A 17,961-nucleotide genomic window follows, 5' to 3' on the forward strand; every position below is an offset into this window, starting at 1 on the left:
GGATATAACAATTTTAAGGTTGTCTATTTGTATTTTTTTCTGGTGGCAAATAACTATATTTTGTCAGCAGCTCAAAGGTGTAAGTTTTCAGGTTTAAGAATTATCTGTGTGCTTTATAACCTGTTGCTATATGATTACTTCAAGTATTTCTATAAATGAAGCATTTCATAAACCATAAAATGCATTTTAAATTAAATAATATATGTTTATATTTTATTTTTTTGCTTGGTAGGTAAATAAACCATTGATATATCTTGTTATATGCATTTTAAATTTTATATTATACTAACACTAGTAATGATTTAAGGGACTGACTGTTAGATCCCACAGAGTATATAACTTGCTGCTATAGAAAGAAATGTCTTTATAAGCGAAGAGGGCATGTGTTTATCTTAACAAGAGACATTCATGCTTTTCATTACTAAGAAACATAAAATGTAAAACATCTTAATATGATCACCCAAATATTAGTCTGGAAAATTTTGAGAGGGCATTGCTATCAGAATCAAATTTATCAAGAACATACTAGCTAGACCTTTATTAGATTATAAAATTGCCTTCATTAGTGTATATATGACAAAAATGAATCTTATTTCAAAAACTTGTCTTTTCACTCAGATGTTTAAAACATATAGACTAATAGACATTTAAAACCTTTCCAACAACTCATTCATATTATAAAACTGAAATGGGATATATTTCATACTGAAAGGGGAGAGTCGATATATCCACGCTCTTCATTTTCACTAAACAAAAAAGAGTAAGTCACTTTATCAGTACTGTAAAATAACCGAAAACCTGAGTGAGTCAAGTTGTGCTTCTGTCCTTATTACAGTGTCATTTAAAGAGCTGGGTTCTGTCTTTGCAACGTAGTTGTAGGGTAGGCCCAAATCTGGTTCCTATGCTCTTTGTTTCTGAAGAGTAAAAGACAGAAATGCTCATGTGCTTTTCCTTTCAGATGTATATTAAATAAAAAGATACTATTCCATGGTTTCTTTTTGCACTGTAATTTTGCTGTAAGAAAGGAAAACTTGTTTCCCTTTTTCTTCTTCTTTTTTTTTTTAAAAGATTTTATTTATTTGAGAGAGAGAGAGAGAGCACATGAGAGGGGGGAGGGTCAGAGGGAGAAGCAGACTCCCCGCTGAGCAGGGAGCCCGATGCGGGACTCGATCCCAGGACTCCAGGATCATGACCTGAGCCGAAGGCAGTCGCTTAACCAACTGAGCCACCCAGGTGCCCTCCCTTTTTCTTCTTCAGCCCCTTCCCATGGCCACATACTAGAGTATATCTATAACTGAAATTTCACCTTTGGAATTTAAAATTCCAATATGCCAATTTCTTACTGCAATCTCATCACTTTCATATTCTCAGCTTGTTTTTTGTTTTGTTTTGTTTTGTTTTTTGTTTTAATTCATTTGGGACCTCCAGGCTCTGGATCCTTCTCTTTTTCCCCCGAAGACTCCCTTCCTTAGCTAGCCTTATCCCCATGGTAGGTCACCTCAGTCATTCTTGCCAGCATCACCAGGGTCCTCTTGTCATTATTCTTCATGTGCACCATGTCACTTCTTTTTAGCCTTGGATCAACTTAACCATCCTTTTTGCTTTTTCTCCTAAGTAACTGGGAAAAAAACTATCATGGATGTGGAATTAGTGTCATCCCAGTTCACCGTCCTGTCTTTTACTGGCCCGTCTTACTACTCAGCAATCTTTTCATGTCTCTGATCACCTCCCTCTTTTTCTTCTCATAATTCCCTCCTGTCTCCCCAGATGAACTTCCTTTTTCACCTCACAGATAAATTCAGAGTCCTAGGTATGAAACCCTCAGAGCCCCACACCTTTTTCTGCACACCCACACCTTTTGCCGACTCCACCACCATCTCCAGCTTTCTCCCACCCTAGAGGAAGAGGTCTTTTTTCCTTTTTAGAGTTCAAGGTGAATTTCTCTTTAAGTGTTCTAGATCTCATCCCTTCGGATACCTTCTCTGGAGTATTACATTGTTAGGTATCCCCTTCCAGAATTTCAGCCTTTTCTCTTCATTGGATTATTCTAGTACAGGCTGTGAGCATGCTCAGTTCTTTTCCACTAAAATAAACAAAGAAACAAAATGATCTTAAACTAGAACAGCAAACACAGAACCTTTCCCTTTTCCTTGTTTTCCTGTCTAGATCCTTGCTACTCAAAATGTGATCCACAGACATACAGCATTGGCATTGCCCGGGATCTGGTTAGAAATGCAGACTCTTAGGACCCACCCAGGACATACTGAGTCAGAATCTACATTTTAATGAGAGCCTCAGATGATTTGTATGCACATCCAAGATTGATAAACTCAGCTCTAGAATAGTACTCTGATAACTTTTATTTTGTCATGACCAAACTTCCTGAAATGCTGTCTGTATTTTCAGCTGCCCTTCTTTCACTTCTTACTTGAGTTTTAGGCCAATGCTGTAGACATCTCTCCCTTTCTCCCACCCATGTCTCCAAAATCTGTCTTATAAGAGTTATCATGGACTTGAGGGAAAAGTACTATGGACATTGATAACATTTGTATTAATTGAACTTTCTGTGGCATTTGTTTAAACTGACTACTCCTGTTTGCTGAAAATGTTCATCTCTTGATTTCTGAGATGACACTTTTCAGATTTTTCTCCTACTTGTCCTCTGGCAGCTCCCTTCATCTATCGACCCCTTAACTGTTGGCTCCCTTTTCTCTTCTCTAGCTTCTTGTTCTCTGTAAGAAATCTTATTGATCCTCTTGCTGGAGATTTTTAAATCTCTGTCTCTAGCTCAGACCTCAGTATTATCTCTAATTAAACTTTCCATCTATTCTCTGAATTTGCTTTGCCTTCTGTATTCTCTTTGTTTAAATGACTACCTACTCAGCCACTGAGTCCAAAGGCAGAGGAATGATCTTGGGGACTGTAACCTCTTCACAAATTCTGTCATCAAATATCAAATACTTGATCTTATTTTCCCCTTCTGTAACAAATGCTTCTTTAGTTCTAGTCCAGAAAATGGGAGTAGGTGCTAGTGCTTGTGATTTTTGACTTAAACTCCAAAGATCCATCCTCTGTTTTCGGGGGTCATGTCACTTGTCTGCTTAAAATTCTTAAATGCTTTTCCTCATGCATATATAGTAAGGTTAAGGTCTTAGGACTTCACATCAAGTGTGTGAGGGCTTCACAACCTGGCTCTGCTTGGCTTTCCAGGGTCTTCATCCACCACTCCCATTTTAAGCTCTCACCAACTGCTCACATGCTCCCAAATATCCAGGTTATTTCTTGACTCAGTGCCTTTTTTCAGGCTATTCTTTCTATGGGGAGTGTCCCTTTTCCCTCCAAGATCTACTTCAATCCAGAAAACCACTTAGTATTTCTGGAAGTGAATTTTAGTGAGAAAAAATATATATACCATCTTCTTGAATATAAATTATGTTCTCTAAGATGTTTAATAATTCCTTCATGGGAGAAATTGCTTACAAAAGAAGGCTCTTCTAACATAAGTTTTATAATCACTTATATTAATTATATTCATTGTATTTATTAATGGTGCTATGTAAAGGTTGATTTGCTCAGAATATCAAATAATAATGACTGAAAGTTTCTGAAAATCTTAACTCACTGATAGGATATTCCACTTGCATATTTAAGTCTATATCTGTGCAAATAAATGATGGACAGTTGATGTTATCCGATTAATTTTATTCTCCACCAATTCTGTGGTTTCTGACCCTTTGTAGACATCCTGAATGCTTATTTTACTTAGCAGATCCAGTCTACTTGTAATTGCTAATTGACTTGACTTTTTTTCCCTTAAGAATTTCTTTTAACTGTTTGCATCTTAAAAAATGAAAGTGATTATAGAATTGATGAATCATTATATTGTACACCTGAAACTAATATAATGCTCTATGTTAATTATACTTGAATTTAAAAAATAAATTAAAAAGGAATAAGACTGAGATTTACAAGCTATTGTAAATTTCAGAAATGCCCTTGCAATAAGTGTTACTAAGAAAAACAAATGAAAGTGAACACTATTTTAATATTTGGAGATTTTATAAACTAAAGAAAGATAAATAAGGCATACGTTTCTGGCTTTCCATTTTGCCATTATATATGCATATGTAGAAAATTAAGACTGACTAGACATTTGAGAGGGAAAATAACTGATTAGCATTATAAAGGTCACTTTATAATATCCCTTCAAACTCATTCTTAGGGAGATGGGAGAATATTCTGTTAATCACAGTTTGAATGGCCAGATGAGAAGATGAAAAATGTTGAGAGGGCATTGCTATCAGAACCAAATTTATCAAGAACATACTAGCTAGATCTCTGTTATATTTTAAAATTGCTTTCCTTGTTGCCTGTGTGATAAAAATGAATCTCATTCCTCAAATTTTTGGCAATTTTCTCATTTGTATTTGAAGGAACTGTGGCTGCAGCGGCTGGTCTTCACCCTGGACAGTGTATTATCAAAGTAAATGGAATCAATGTCAGCAAAGAGACCCATGCCAGTGTTATTGCACATGTTACAGCCTGCAGGAAATACAGAAGACCAATGAAGGTAAATTGCCCTGCAGCTTACCCAGATCTCATTGCAAACTTGCATAGAAGGCGTAAAGGACAACACAAGATAGTGCCAGGGATGTCTGCGGTTTGTGCTTCTAAGTTCACATTAAAGCACAGCATTGTAAATCTCATGATGATCGTTTTATTTGCATAATTATTTATAATCAGTTATGCTTAAAATGATTGCACCTTATTGTTAACAGTATTACCACCGGTTTAAAAAGTGCTCTGGTGTATTTTCATTTGCATTATGATAGGAGTTTTCAAGGACCCAATTGTTTATCAGATTGAAATCCAAAGGTTTGAATTGTTTTCTTGACCCTTGCGAATGCTTTAGGATATTTAATGGTCATTGTGTGTCTTTGTGGGTTTTATAGGCTCTGTGAATAAGTTTTGGATATATTTATTTAAGTAATTGGATTTAGCTTTTGAAAGAAAATACCAAAATGTACTTGTCATTACTTAAAATTCTAAGCATTATCCTCTGATTAAATTTCAAGTGCTATAGAAAAATAAAATTAGAATCCTAATTTTAAGCAAAGCTTATCCCATGAGGTACAGTGAATATTGGGCTATAAGAGAAAATTCTCTCAAATTAATCAACTAAATGTAAAAGGAATTTTAGAGGAGAGGCTTTGTATTTTTTCCTTCATGCATAGCCAAGTACTCTTCTGGATTTGAGAATATGACTTTATGTCCAAACCAGAGAGAGAAGTGGTTATTTTCTCATAGGCCAGGACTGACATCCTGCAAAATACTGAACCTACAAGAAAATACCTCATCAATTTTGCTTATTAATAAGGTCAAACTAGCAAAGCAAATTGGAATTCATGCATAGACTCATAGGTTATTCTGGTTGATAACGGTTTCATAAATATTTATTGAGATGTATTATTGAATGAATTTTTTAAAAAGACAGTTCTGAAATTCTCAAACCTTTCCCCTTCAATCGGAATTTTGGTAAGTAGCCAGATTGATTTGAGTTTCATTCCTTTTCATTTTCCTTGACTGCCTTCTTAGAGAGGAGTTGGTTAGTGAAATGATTAAGAAAAGCAATAAATAGGGGGACCTGGTGGCTCATTGGTTAAGCGTCTGCCTTCGGCTCAGGTCATGATCCCAGAGTCCTGGGAAGGAGCCCCGCATTGGGTCCCTGCTCAGTGGGGAGCCTGCCTCTCCCTCTCTCTTTCTGCCTCTCCCCCTGCTTGTGCTCTCTCTCTGTCTCTGTCAAATAAATAAATAGATCTTTTTTTTAAATTTAAATTCTTTTAGCCAACATATAGTACATATTAGTCTCAGATGTGTGTTCAACAATTTATCAGTTACATATAACACCCAAATAAAAAATATCTTTTTTTAAAAAAAGAAAAGCAATAAACAGAAAAATTCACTGAGTAACCTACTTTATCACGTATCCATCGCCACAAAACAGACTGTCCGAAAACTTAGTGGCTTAAAACAACAGGGATTGATTATTTCCCTTGATTTTGCGGATCGATTGAGTGTTGGTTCCTGTGAAGGCACTGATGTGGCGAATTTGTTCTGGGAACACCTGGGCTCTGCAACTCCCCTCCTCATGTTCTCTCACTCCTGAGCTCCTCCGCATGGCCTCCTTTTCCAGTCTAGCGGATTGTCCTTCCTGCACGGTATCTGCATTTGCAAAGGGGATAAAACCATCAACTCTATTTATATCATGCTTACTAATATCCCTTTGGGAAAATCAGATCCCATGACCAAGCTTTGGGTCAGTGTGGGAAGGAGCTACACAGAGGTGTGGATACCAGAGCATGTGGTTCCTTAGGGGTCACAACAGGTTACCAAGGTGTATTTGAATGATCAAATGTTAACTAGCATTTGGATAGCAATATAATAATGAAACACAATTGTGAAGTTAATACAAGAGAAAAATGTAAATTATATCGCACTTCAGTAGTGCAATTCAGTTTATCATCTGACCTAGGAAAGGTATGAACTTTAAAGTAAGTAATGCAGACCTGAAAGCGATTACTTGGTGGCCACTTCCTCTTTCTCATTTATTTAGATAAGCCTGCAACTGCTATTTTAATTAAAATATAAGATGATTTATGATATAGAAGGATTAAAAAATAGTTACATCACTTGGGAACCCAATGAAATGAAAGATGTTCTTCCAATTTTCTTATTGGTTTGATTCAAAAAAGCATTAACTGGATTAAATATATGTGTCAGGAGAGCATTTAAGTGGTTTGTATAGTGATAGATGATTGATTCTTCAGAAAACTGTCCATGTGGCATTTATTTATTTAAGAATGTAATTTATAATTTAAGATATACTTGAGGCATTTAAGTAAGACACTTGATAAATACAGCCTATTTAAAAACATCTTTGGAAGATAAAATTTCAAGCCTAAAAAAAATCAATTTGCTAAATAATATAATTGCCATTGACTTTTTATTAGTTTCTGATGTTGATTTTCTTTCTCTTTCAAATTTTATTATCTTTAAATAAACTAGAAGAATAAATAAGATTGTCAACTCTCCTAAAGCAGGTTTGTGAAATGGATATGCCTTTTTAGAACCACTAATACCTCTGAGGTTTCTTTCCCCCTCCTCATTCCAGCAAGATTCCATACAATGGGTTTATAATAGCATTGAGAGCGCTCAAGAAGACCTTCAAAAGTCTAACTCCAAACCTCCTGGAGATGAAGTAGGGGATGCTTTTGACTGCAAAGTAGAAGGTGGGTTCCTTCTTTTTCTCTTCATTTGCTTATAGAGTTTTCTTTTTCAATGTGCCTGTGTCTAGTCCCTATTATTGAAAATCTTGTATATTCAAGCCACTTTCTTAAATCATTATCACCAAATAGATGTTATGTAAATACATAAGTAATAATAGCTAGTCACTAACATGTCATAGCTACTATACTTTGTTAGGCACTTTAAGTGTTTTACATGGGTTATCTCATAAAGTCATCAAAAAAGGAAATCTCTCAGTAGTGTTATTGTCATCATTCTTATTTTATGGAAGAAGAAATTGAGGCTTATTAGCTTAAGGGATTTGCCCAAGCCAGTAAATTGTAGAATGCAGATTCAAACCCAAGTTATAATGTGTTTCCTTGTTTTGAGTTTAAACGTTGTATAGGCCTTCCTAATCCTGTGTGGTTTAGAAACTACAATATCAGCTGGAGGGATGCAGAATCTCAGCCCCACCCGAGACCTATTGAAACAGAATCTCCATTTTAACAAGATCTGATCTGTATGTGCACTAAAATTTGAAGCCTGAGTTTAGAAAGAAAGTCTCTAGTCTCTTTGAAAATTCTTGATTCAAGTAATTTTTACTGTCTTCTAACATTAATTATAATGAAAGAGACAAACTAATAATGTAGAAATGAGAGAAAGAGATCTTTTGATAAGGACTCAGACCATTTCCGTTTTCTCAGTGAAATAACCAGCAGATTGCTGGATTCAGTGGCTTCTTCACCAAAGGTAAAGGGATGGAGGCACTTTTTCACAGAAGTCCTTGAACCCTCTCTTACCTTTTTTCTGTTATCTTTCCATTTACATTATTAGTGGATAACTCTGGATATTTTTATTGTACTATTAGGTTCTTCCAGCCAGCCCAGTTACATAATCCCCTATACACACTTATCATAAGAGGGGGGAGCACTCAGCAAAAACTCTGTTCCCCCCACTCCTGGAAGGCCACTGGGTATGAGCCACTAAGATCATGGACGATATTAGAAGTATTTCAACCACATTGGAGCACCAAGGTTTTATGACATACCAACTTTCTTAATTATTTAAACTAGGACAAATCTCAGGACCTTATCGTGAGGTCTTTATTCCTCATTTAGAGTTAGCTTTTTTTTGCTCATTATCATTAGTGCCACAGTGAAAGGGTTGATGAGATGCTCTGATAATTTATTTCTAGCTCTTCTGGGACTCAGTTACTTTAAGATAAACCATTATTCTGCTTTTGCCTATTTTATATTTACTATTTCTGCCATTCTAGGACTTAATTGTTTTTAGTTAACTAATACTCTGTTTTTGCTAATTTACTATTTGCTGTTAAGTTTCTCAGGAGTTTCCTGCTTGAGATTTTAGGTGTTTTTATGCCAGCTGACTGATTGTAGGCCAAAGACCGATAGGAAGACAGTCTAGATGAAAATGTTATTATAGTGAACAATGACAAATTTTCTCAATGAGCTATCTGCAGAAGATGTTGTTTGGGAAAATTCATGCATCCTGTCTGCTGAAAAAAATGATTATTGCACCTCCTTTCTGCTTCTTCAGAATGGCTTTATATGTTTTTTTCTGCTTTGAACAAATATTCATTCGATGTTTGAGAGAGTTTTAGGAGCCCTGACTTTAAGTCATGCATGCTTCTAATAAAAAATATAAAATTGTATGTATAATGTTTATAATGGTATAAATAGGCATACATATGGTCCATAGACCAAAATGGATGTGCAAAGACTAGTCATGTTAGAGTGGTGAGATTTGGATCACTTCAACATATTTTTCTTTTTTTTAAGTGTTCTTGTTTTTAAAAATGTTAACGAGACCATCGGATTTAGCCATCCTTTCAAGAAATCTTTAAAAATTATTCGGAGAGACTCAAATTCTTTGAAGAGACTAACAAACCCTTCCTGAATTTGCTGAATTAAAATTGTCTCTGTTCCAGAGGTGATTGACAAGTTTAACACCATGGCCATCATTGACGGGAAGAAGGAGCACGTGAGTCTAACAGTGGATAACGTGCACCTGGAATATGGTGTCGTGTATGAGTATGACAGCACAGCTGGGATAAAGTGCAACGTGGTGGAGAAGATGATCGAGCCCAAAGGCTTCTTCAGCCTCACTGCCAAGGTATGCGTGATCCTGGCAAAACAAGGGATTTTGTTCTAAATAAAGTCACTGACACCCTCCCCCACCTCCACTTTAAAAAATGTAAATAGCTGTCAGCTCATTCAACTTTCTTTTCTTTTTTTTTCCCCATTACTCGGTATGCGTACAACCTTTCTTTTTATTGATCTCTTTTGGAGCACAGTGTGAAGTTAGATGGGACTCTTGCCCAGGCAAATGTTAGTTGATTTGGCAAAGGCTTCTCTGCATTTAGTTAAGTTTGCTACATCTGTTGATTCAGTGTCATGAATACCTTTCAGATGGTTTTTGTGACAGGTGGTGCTTTTTTAAATGTAGATAATCCTCTGAAAAGTATTTGAAGTCATGAAATGTATTATAAGAAACTTCAAATTCTGCAAGTCTCATGTTTATTTCATAAAATTTCACAAAGCTTAGAGATCCATTTATGAATAGACCCTCAGACATTTATGTAATTCTTAGTTGGGAAGGATATCATCCTTAGTCTTTAGATTAAACCAAGATAGAGAGGGAGGAAGGGAGTTTTCATCAAATGGATAAAATGTGGTTGAGAGGTGACCCTGTGCTTGCTTTTCATGATTCTTCCAGTAGGTAAATCAGTAAAACTCCTGTTGGACCCTCCCCAGGTCTGAGCTCTAGTATTTCTCATGCTTTTCTATCACCTGGTGAGGATTCAGGTATTACAAGTAAGAAATATGACATACAGCTTCACTACTTTTATTTTTTCATGTTAACCCTTGTTCTATATATGAGTGGTTGAGATAGATTATGCACTATTTCAAAAATTATTTTATGTTTTTGTTTTATATTCTGAAAGTCAACCTCAAAAAAAATTCCATGATTCTATGTATCTTTTGATATAGAATCTGTATTTTCAAAATGCAACCCCTTATTACTACTAAGGCAATCCATGTAAGAGTTTGGAACCAGTTTATTAGCATTTTATCTCCTTTTCTAGCTATTTCAAATTTGCAAAGTTACATGGATTATTTTATATATATGAACTGTATAAATCCTGTAAATATTTCCATTCTACACATGAAGAAAAGAAAATCAAAGAAATTAAGGAATTTAACCAAGAGCACACGGCTAATGATAAAGTGAGCTCTACTATCTAGAGTAGTGATTAAACAAAAAGCTCACACTTTATATTCTGTAAGTCAGGGAAGTAGAGGTGGTGAGGGAGTTCAAATAAACAGCATCTATACATTGTATCCCTCATCCAATATTATAAAAATGTCATGTAAGGGTGTTACCAATCCTTGCAATCTTTGAACAGTCATCAATATGACACATAATTAATTCAACTCATTGGAAATTCTCAGTGATCAATAGTGTGTATACACATAAACACACACAAGTGCTGTCTTACAATTGATTCAAATTGCCAAAAGGATTTATTAATTGAATACATCATATGGATGCTTTTATCTGATGCTTTATCAGATGGAGCTAAGACACTGCAACTATCATTGATATTACTTTAGCAAGAGAATTTCTTATTTATTCATTTCATCAGCAAACATTTGTTACATGCATTCTCTGTGCTGGCCTCTCAATAGAAAGTAAGGATGCCATTTTGTTGGTTTTCCTTAGTTTTTGTTGTTCTGCTACCAAATTGGGGAAAAAAATGTTCTGAGTAACTCTGACTAAAATATAGGCAATGTGTTACCACATCAGAGCATACTGATTTATCCAGCAGGGAGTCTTTGAAGTCCACTCACTTCCCTCAGGCAACCTTTTATAGTTGGCAGAAGGCAAGACATGAGAGGCCAAACACACAAGCCCATCACTTCACTCCAAGGGTTTTACTGAACATAGAAATCCCAAGCAGCTCAGGGAAGTGTGCTGGGTAGAGTCACCCTGTGTTCTAGAATTGTGAAAATTTTACTTGGCTAATTTTGAAGGTTTTCTTTTCTTGTTTTCTGTGTGTGTGTGTTTCTACAGATTCTTGAAGCCCTGGCTAAAAGTGATGAACATTTTGTACAAAACTGTACCAGCCTTAACTCTTTAAATGAAGTGATTCCTACTGACCTTCAGAGTAAATTCAGTGCCATTTGCAGTGAAAAAATTGAGCACATATGTCAGAGAATATCCAGTTATAAAAAGGTAAAAGTTTTATGTATGTATTTCCCATGTAATTATTATTTAAATTATTTAAATGTCCAATTTAATTCAATTCTTGATATTTTCATTACTTATTTATGTACCAGTTTATTGAAATAATAACATTTATATAACATTTTAGAGTTTTTTAAATGCCTTTACATCCATTAACCTTATTTGATCTTTATAAACCTGAAAGCTAGTTCATTATTCCACATTTTCCAAATATAATAACTGAGGCCTAAAGAATTAAATTACTAGCAAAAGATAGAGTTGGGATGTAAATCCAGGCCACATAATTATGAGTCAATAGTTCTTTTCCTTTTCTCTCAACAGAGGGAATAGAACTCTCAATCAAAAAGTACATGGAACCCAGTCTGTTTGAAATTGATTGATTAGTACATTTATTTGACATATTTATTGAGCACATTTTATATGCCAAACACTGTTCTTGGTGCTAGGAATATGGCAGCAAAGGAGAGAAGATCTTCCCTCTCAGGATACTTATTTGAGTGGGGGAAGCAGCAAAGAAGTAAATAAATCTTTACAGAGGCCCCAAAGCAAAAAAAAAAAGCCAGGGTGGCGGTGGGGGGTGAGGTGTGTGGTTAGTCATAAGGCTGGAGGCTTAGGCAAGGACCAGTGTGAAGAGCTGTGGAAGCTTTTTACCTTTTGGAACATTGGAAGGAGTTTGGATTTTCTTCTCACATCAATGAGAAACAATTGGAAGCTTTTAAACAGGGGGATGACTTCATCTGATTTAGGTTTTTAAAAGAAAAAGAAAATCCATTCCTCTGTAGGAATGGATTGCAAGGGGCAAGAATGGAGACATAGAGATGAGGAGGAAATTGTTGCAATAGTCCCAGTGAGTGATAATGATAGCTTGGCCTGTGGTGAAGATGGGAGAGACAGAGAAAATTAAATGGATTTGAAGATATAATTTCAAGGTAGGACTAATAGAAATTGATCTCCAAAATATATCCTATAGATTTTTTTTTCTATTTATATCAATAGGAGACTAGCTAATTAAATTATTTCCCTCAAAATGAGGCTGGTTGTTTAAAACTTGGTACAGCCATTCTAGGAAACATTATTTATCTCAGTTTTTATGAGTGTGAGTTAAGTGTGTATGTTTTATACTCCTGATATATTATGTAAAAATAAGCCCATATATGTCCAGATATGGCCATAGGAGAATAGGGAGATACAAGAATGAATACCACAACATTGATTACCTCAGGTAGACTACAGACAAGGGGAAGAAGGATCACCATGTTTTTCTTTAAGACTCCCTAAAATGTTTAGCTTGTGAAGTTGAATATGTATTGCTATTTTAATTTTTTATAAGTCCATTCACATGAAGAAAAATGATACTCAAGATCACTGCTTAACTGTCACATCTGTTAATCCTCTCTCCGTGATTGCTGAGGTCAGGTCACCTATTTGAGTTTGGGAAAGATGCCATGTGTATGCCTTGTTGAACCTGAAGGACAGAAGATTCTCTTTTTACTTCTCCCTTCTGTGTAAGATAGGACAGTGTTTTGAAGTAAAATTTAAAAGGTCTAAACAAATGCAAATTAGTATTCCCCTTTGAGCACATTTTGAAAAGAGAATCATTCTACTTCAGAAATGAATTTGTATGAAGTGTGATAGGGGTTTGGGCAGATTCTAGTTGTCAAACTTGTCAGTGTGTGGGGTTCATTTCTCTTTCTCTTTCCATTCATGCAAACAACAGAAGTAGTAGAAATAGCTTAAAGAAATATACATGAACAAAAGTAAACTATGTAAGTAAAAACAAAACATTAGGATGAGGGTATATTAGGTGGGGTATTGATTCAGCTGCTGTAAGAAGGACCAAGATAACACAGGCTTAGAACTGAAAGCTTATTTTCACTCACATGAAAGTTCAACTGGACTGGAGTCCATTGGGGTGGGGCTTGATAATATTCTAGGGATCCTTCTCAATTTTTGCTGTCTCCCCTAAGACATTGCCCTTTCCACAAGGTCAAAGTTGGCTCATCAGCACCATGTCTAAGTTATAGTCCCTCAGAAGAGAAAAGAGGAAGGAGAGAGTAGAGTTTCCTGTTGAGGGCATGACCCAGAAATTGTACGCAACACTCCTGTCATATCCAATTAGTCATTTAGTGAAAGCAGGCTGAGAAATGTCTCAAACTGGGCATTCATGTGCCCCACTAAAACTCAGGGAATTTTGTTAATAAAAGGAAGAAAGAGAATGGATATTAGTGGAAAATTAACAGGTACATTTATAGGTAAAGTTATATTACAGTGATGGTACAGACCAGCAGGGGAAAAAAGGTCATACGGTCAGCAAGTCCTAAGACTCTAGTTAGTTGCTAAAGTGGAATATTATATTTGACCTTCAGCTTCCTGATAACCAAAATAAAAAAAGAAACAGTCTATTACATATTTATCAGCATCCCTGTGATTTATACATGTTTCTTAAGAGAAGCAAAGCTTTTCTTAGACTTGAGTTCCAAAAGAAATCTCTCACACTGAATTTCAAGGAGGCGGCACCAGGAAACGTCAGGGCAGTGCCCGTAAACATGTCCCTGAAAAAGAAATAGCAATTTGTTTTATGTGACAGACATTTTTAATACACTCTTCAATGAAAGCCAGTGGTATGGGTCAAAAACTCAACTTCACAGAAACAAATTTGTTGCAGGATGGGGCGGGAAGAATAGGGAAATATATTTACTAAATGTGTACCTATTATGTTGTCCATTATTACTTGAGGATGGCTGCCCTCCCACACTTATGATCTGCATTGTAAGAAAGGTCAAAATACGTGAAGTAAGTAATAATAATACTGACTACTTAACCTACTAGGAGGTACCACCATGACCAGTTGGCTGTGTTGGCACCACATACCTGCTCAAGATGATGGTGCTCCCTGGAGTTACGTTGCACACAGCAGTTTACAGCAGTCTCCTACAGGGTCAGGCATTGCATAGATATTTTACAGTTTTCATATGCTCTATAATTTTATCAACACAGTGACATGAGACATCATCTATTTCATTGATGAGGTGACGGAAGCTCAGAGTGGTCAAGTAACTTGCCCAAAGGCACGCAGCTGGGCACAGCTGTGGAATTTGAACCTTGTTCCCTTTTATTGTAAATCCGGTTTTTGTGTGCTTACCTGAATTTGACACTAGGCTATACAGCGTATATATTGTTCAAATTCCACAGCTAAATTCCACTACACAGCTAAACAGTATGGGTCTGACGACAAGGGCAATAGCATTTCAGTAAAGGAGAAATCATTGTGGATGGAATAGTCAGCAATTACTAGCTGCTGCAAGTTGGAAAAATTTGTCAGAGAGAAGAGAAGTAGAGATGGCATGCAAGTACAGAGAGATCTCATAAGTGAAGAAAGAGAGATCTCATAAGTGAAGGCAAAGACGTAGAAATGAGACGGATTTTATTGATGAAGAATTGGCATATTGCCTAGACTAGAAAGAAGGGTTTGAGTTGGATACCATTAAAAAGAAAACTGACAAAATCTGATTTTTCTAGTGATATTTTAGAGTGACAAAATAATCCAATTTGTTTGTGAAAAGTGCAGATCAGTGATGACTTGGTCTCATGGAGAAGCATTGGGGATGGAGAGAAAAGAATCAGTTCAAGTGGTACATAGAGGTAGAACACATCCAGCTCTATGATGGATTGGTTAGAGTGATGAAGGTGTTACACCTGGGTTTTTAACAAAAATACAGTTTGTGATAAACTGGAGAGTGTATGTTGGGGGTAGGATTAGGATTAGAAGCAGATGGGGTAGGGTTTTTCCCCAAGTGTTGGGGATTCTCAAAAACATCATCTTGGCAAGTAAATATCTTCCATTTTCTTGGAAGTAACTAAGAGCCTAGAAGGCTTTTCAAGCAGAGATGGACAGGCTAATGGGCAGTGATTTTAGATGATAAAAATAATATCACTGAATGTGGAAAGCTCTTGTATGTACATTATTGTTTGAACCTCGGAACAGCCATATGTACTGAATACTCCTACCATCTGCTTCTTTCGCAGGGAGATTAAGAATTTGCTTAAGGTCACTTAGCTGGCAAGTAGCAGACTAGGTATCAGTTTATGGAATGCTGTCTCACTTACTTTTATTTTTAATTTAATTTTTTTTTATTTTTTATTATGTTAATCACCATACATTACATCATTAGTTTTAGCTGTAGTGTTCAATGATTCTGCGTATAACACCCAGTGCTCCATGCAGAACGTGCCCTTTTTAATACCCATCACCAGGCTAACCGATCCCCCCACCCCCTCCCCTCTAGAACCCTCAGTTTGTTTCTCAGAGTCCATCGTCTCTCATGGTTCGTCTCCCCCTCCGATTTCCCCCCCTTCATTCTTCCCCTCCTGCTATCTTTTTTTTTTTCTTAACATATAATGTATTATTTGTTTCAGAGGTACAGATCTGTGATTCAACAGTCTTGCAGAATTCATAGCGCTCACCATAGCACATACCCTCCCCAATGTCTATTTTTAATTTTAGAAATAAAGAGAATCTTGTAGTCAACTAGGACTTAAGCACTTTGAAAGGTATCCTTTTCAGCATCCCTTATTGACCATACACATATTTAGAATAATTGACTATCTTTCTCACTAGATAGAGAAACGAGGTTAGCAGGAAAATATTTCAGGGATATTTTTTATTTGAACAAAATTCAGATAGCTAAGACAATAATAGCCTTACTAGGTTATATAAGGTTGGCTCCATTTGTGTATCAAATGCATGTCCACAGAAACTATAGCATTTGTGAATATATATTTTTAATTTCCACAAATTTACTTTTAAACTATTATTAGTAACATATATTTTCTTCCAGATGAAGGCTTCAAACACCCCTCTTTTTGTAAAATAAAATGTATCCATAGAAACTAAAATCTCAAAGAGGCTGGCTTTCCTTTATTTTGACTCTAAAAGTTTTAGGTTTTAAAAATAGAAACAAGTTGATTTCTGCAGTTTCTATAGCCAGGCTGCTGCAATCATAATTGATTTTCTGGCCGGCTGTACAGGCCACAGATGTTTTTTAGCACATGTATGAGAGAAGTTCAGACCTTATACTGGAGACCTGAATGAATCCTAAGCAGGCATTTGATCTTCTCTGGGCAGGATGTGTGGGTGATCCAGACGTTAAACTATGCACTGTTTGGAGAAACATTCTTACCCTGAATCGTCCTTAGAACCGTTTTTAATTCTAGATTCAGTCTCTGTTGGAGAATAATTCCATAATTGGGCTTATTTTGTGTATTAGGGATACTTCCTCCATATAAATATTTAATGAGCTTTCAAGAGATAGTTCCTATTTACACAAAAATATTACATGTAGGAATCCACAGTCTTACTTGAAACATTCCAAGTACCTTTAGTTATTAATGCCACATAATCCTTAAATTAATCTGTGGATCAGGAAAATTGGGGGTAAAATTTTTCTCCATGTCCCCCTCCCCTCAATACAGAATTTTTGTAACTCCATGCCAGTGGGGTTTTACACTTAAATGAAATGGGAGACTATCTGCAATATAGTTGCTTACCTTTGTATTAGTTTTCATTTTTAGTCAGTGACTATAACTGGATATTAATGTGTTGTCATGGTTAATAATTTATGAATTAACTACCAATGCAATAGAAACCTGCAGCTCCATTTCTGAGAATCACTTATTCATGTCAATCTACAAATATGCTTTAATATCACCTAGATTAAAAAATATTTCCCTTGACCGCCCCCCCCATATTTTTCTCTGCCTATTGTTTCATTTCTTGAACTCTGTACTGAGAAGAGCTCCCTATACTTGCTGTCTACACCTGCTGTCTCACTCACCTTTCATTCTTAACACACGCAAGATGGGCTCAAGTCCCCTCCACGTAACTGGAATGGCTCTTTTTAAGGTCAGACGACCTATATTTTGCCAAAACTCATTCATTGTCATCAACCTATTCCTTGTTTTAGTGGCATCTATGCGGTCGACCTTGTACCTCTAGCAGTTTTCTACCTATGCCTGGTTTTGTCTTTTTCCTGGGTGGCTCAGTCACAGTGAGTGTCCTATCCTTTTTTCTTCTTTTTTCTCTGACCTCTTCATGCAACAGAGCTCAGCATTTGCTCCCTCCCCCTTTCTCCCTCCACTCTCCATCCCCTGATGATCACATTCAATCTCCTGGCCCATCTGACCTCTCCATTTGGGTCTAATAGATATCTCAGACTTCATGTGTCCAAAATAAACTCCTGATCCCTGCCCTCCTTCCATAGTTTGTCCTAGCTGCTGTTTTCTCTACTTAAGAATGAGACCCATCTTCTGCATTGCACAGTCTAGAAACCTTGCGCACATTCTTTACTCCTGGCTCTCACATAGCATTCTCTGGGCTCCACCTTCACCACGTGCTGCCTTTCCTCACTG

At 36.3% G+C, this 17,961-nt stretch overlaps 1 protein-coding gene across 1 annotated transcript in view; it reads left to right on the top strand.

The window, feature by feature from the left end:
• The window catches only part of PREX2 (phosphatidylinositol-3,4,5-trisphosphate dependent Rac exchange factor 2), a 285,562-nt gene that overhangs the window by 146,974 nt on the left and 120,627 nt on the right, over nt 1-17,961 (top strand). The window contains exons 20-23 of the mRNA XM_032421606.1: nt 4,434-4,570; nt 7,172-7,289; nt 9,233-9,417; nt 11,380-11,541. Coding sequence (XP_032277497.1) covers nt 4,434-4,570; nt 7,172-7,289; nt 9,233-9,417; nt 11,380-11,541 — 602 coding nt within the window. The remainder of the gene's footprint in view (nt 1-4,433; nt 4,571-7,171; nt 7,290-9,232; nt 9,418-11,379; nt 11,542-17,961) is intronic.

Source organism: Phoca vitulina, unplaced genomic scaffold, assembly GCF_004348235.1.
Source record: "Phoca vitulina isolate PV1807 unplaced genomic scaffold, GSC_HSeal_1.0 scaffold25, whole genome shotgun sequence".
NCBI classification, from domain to species: Eukaryota; Metazoa; Chordata; class Mammalia; order Carnivora; family Phocidae; genus Phoca; species Phoca vitulina.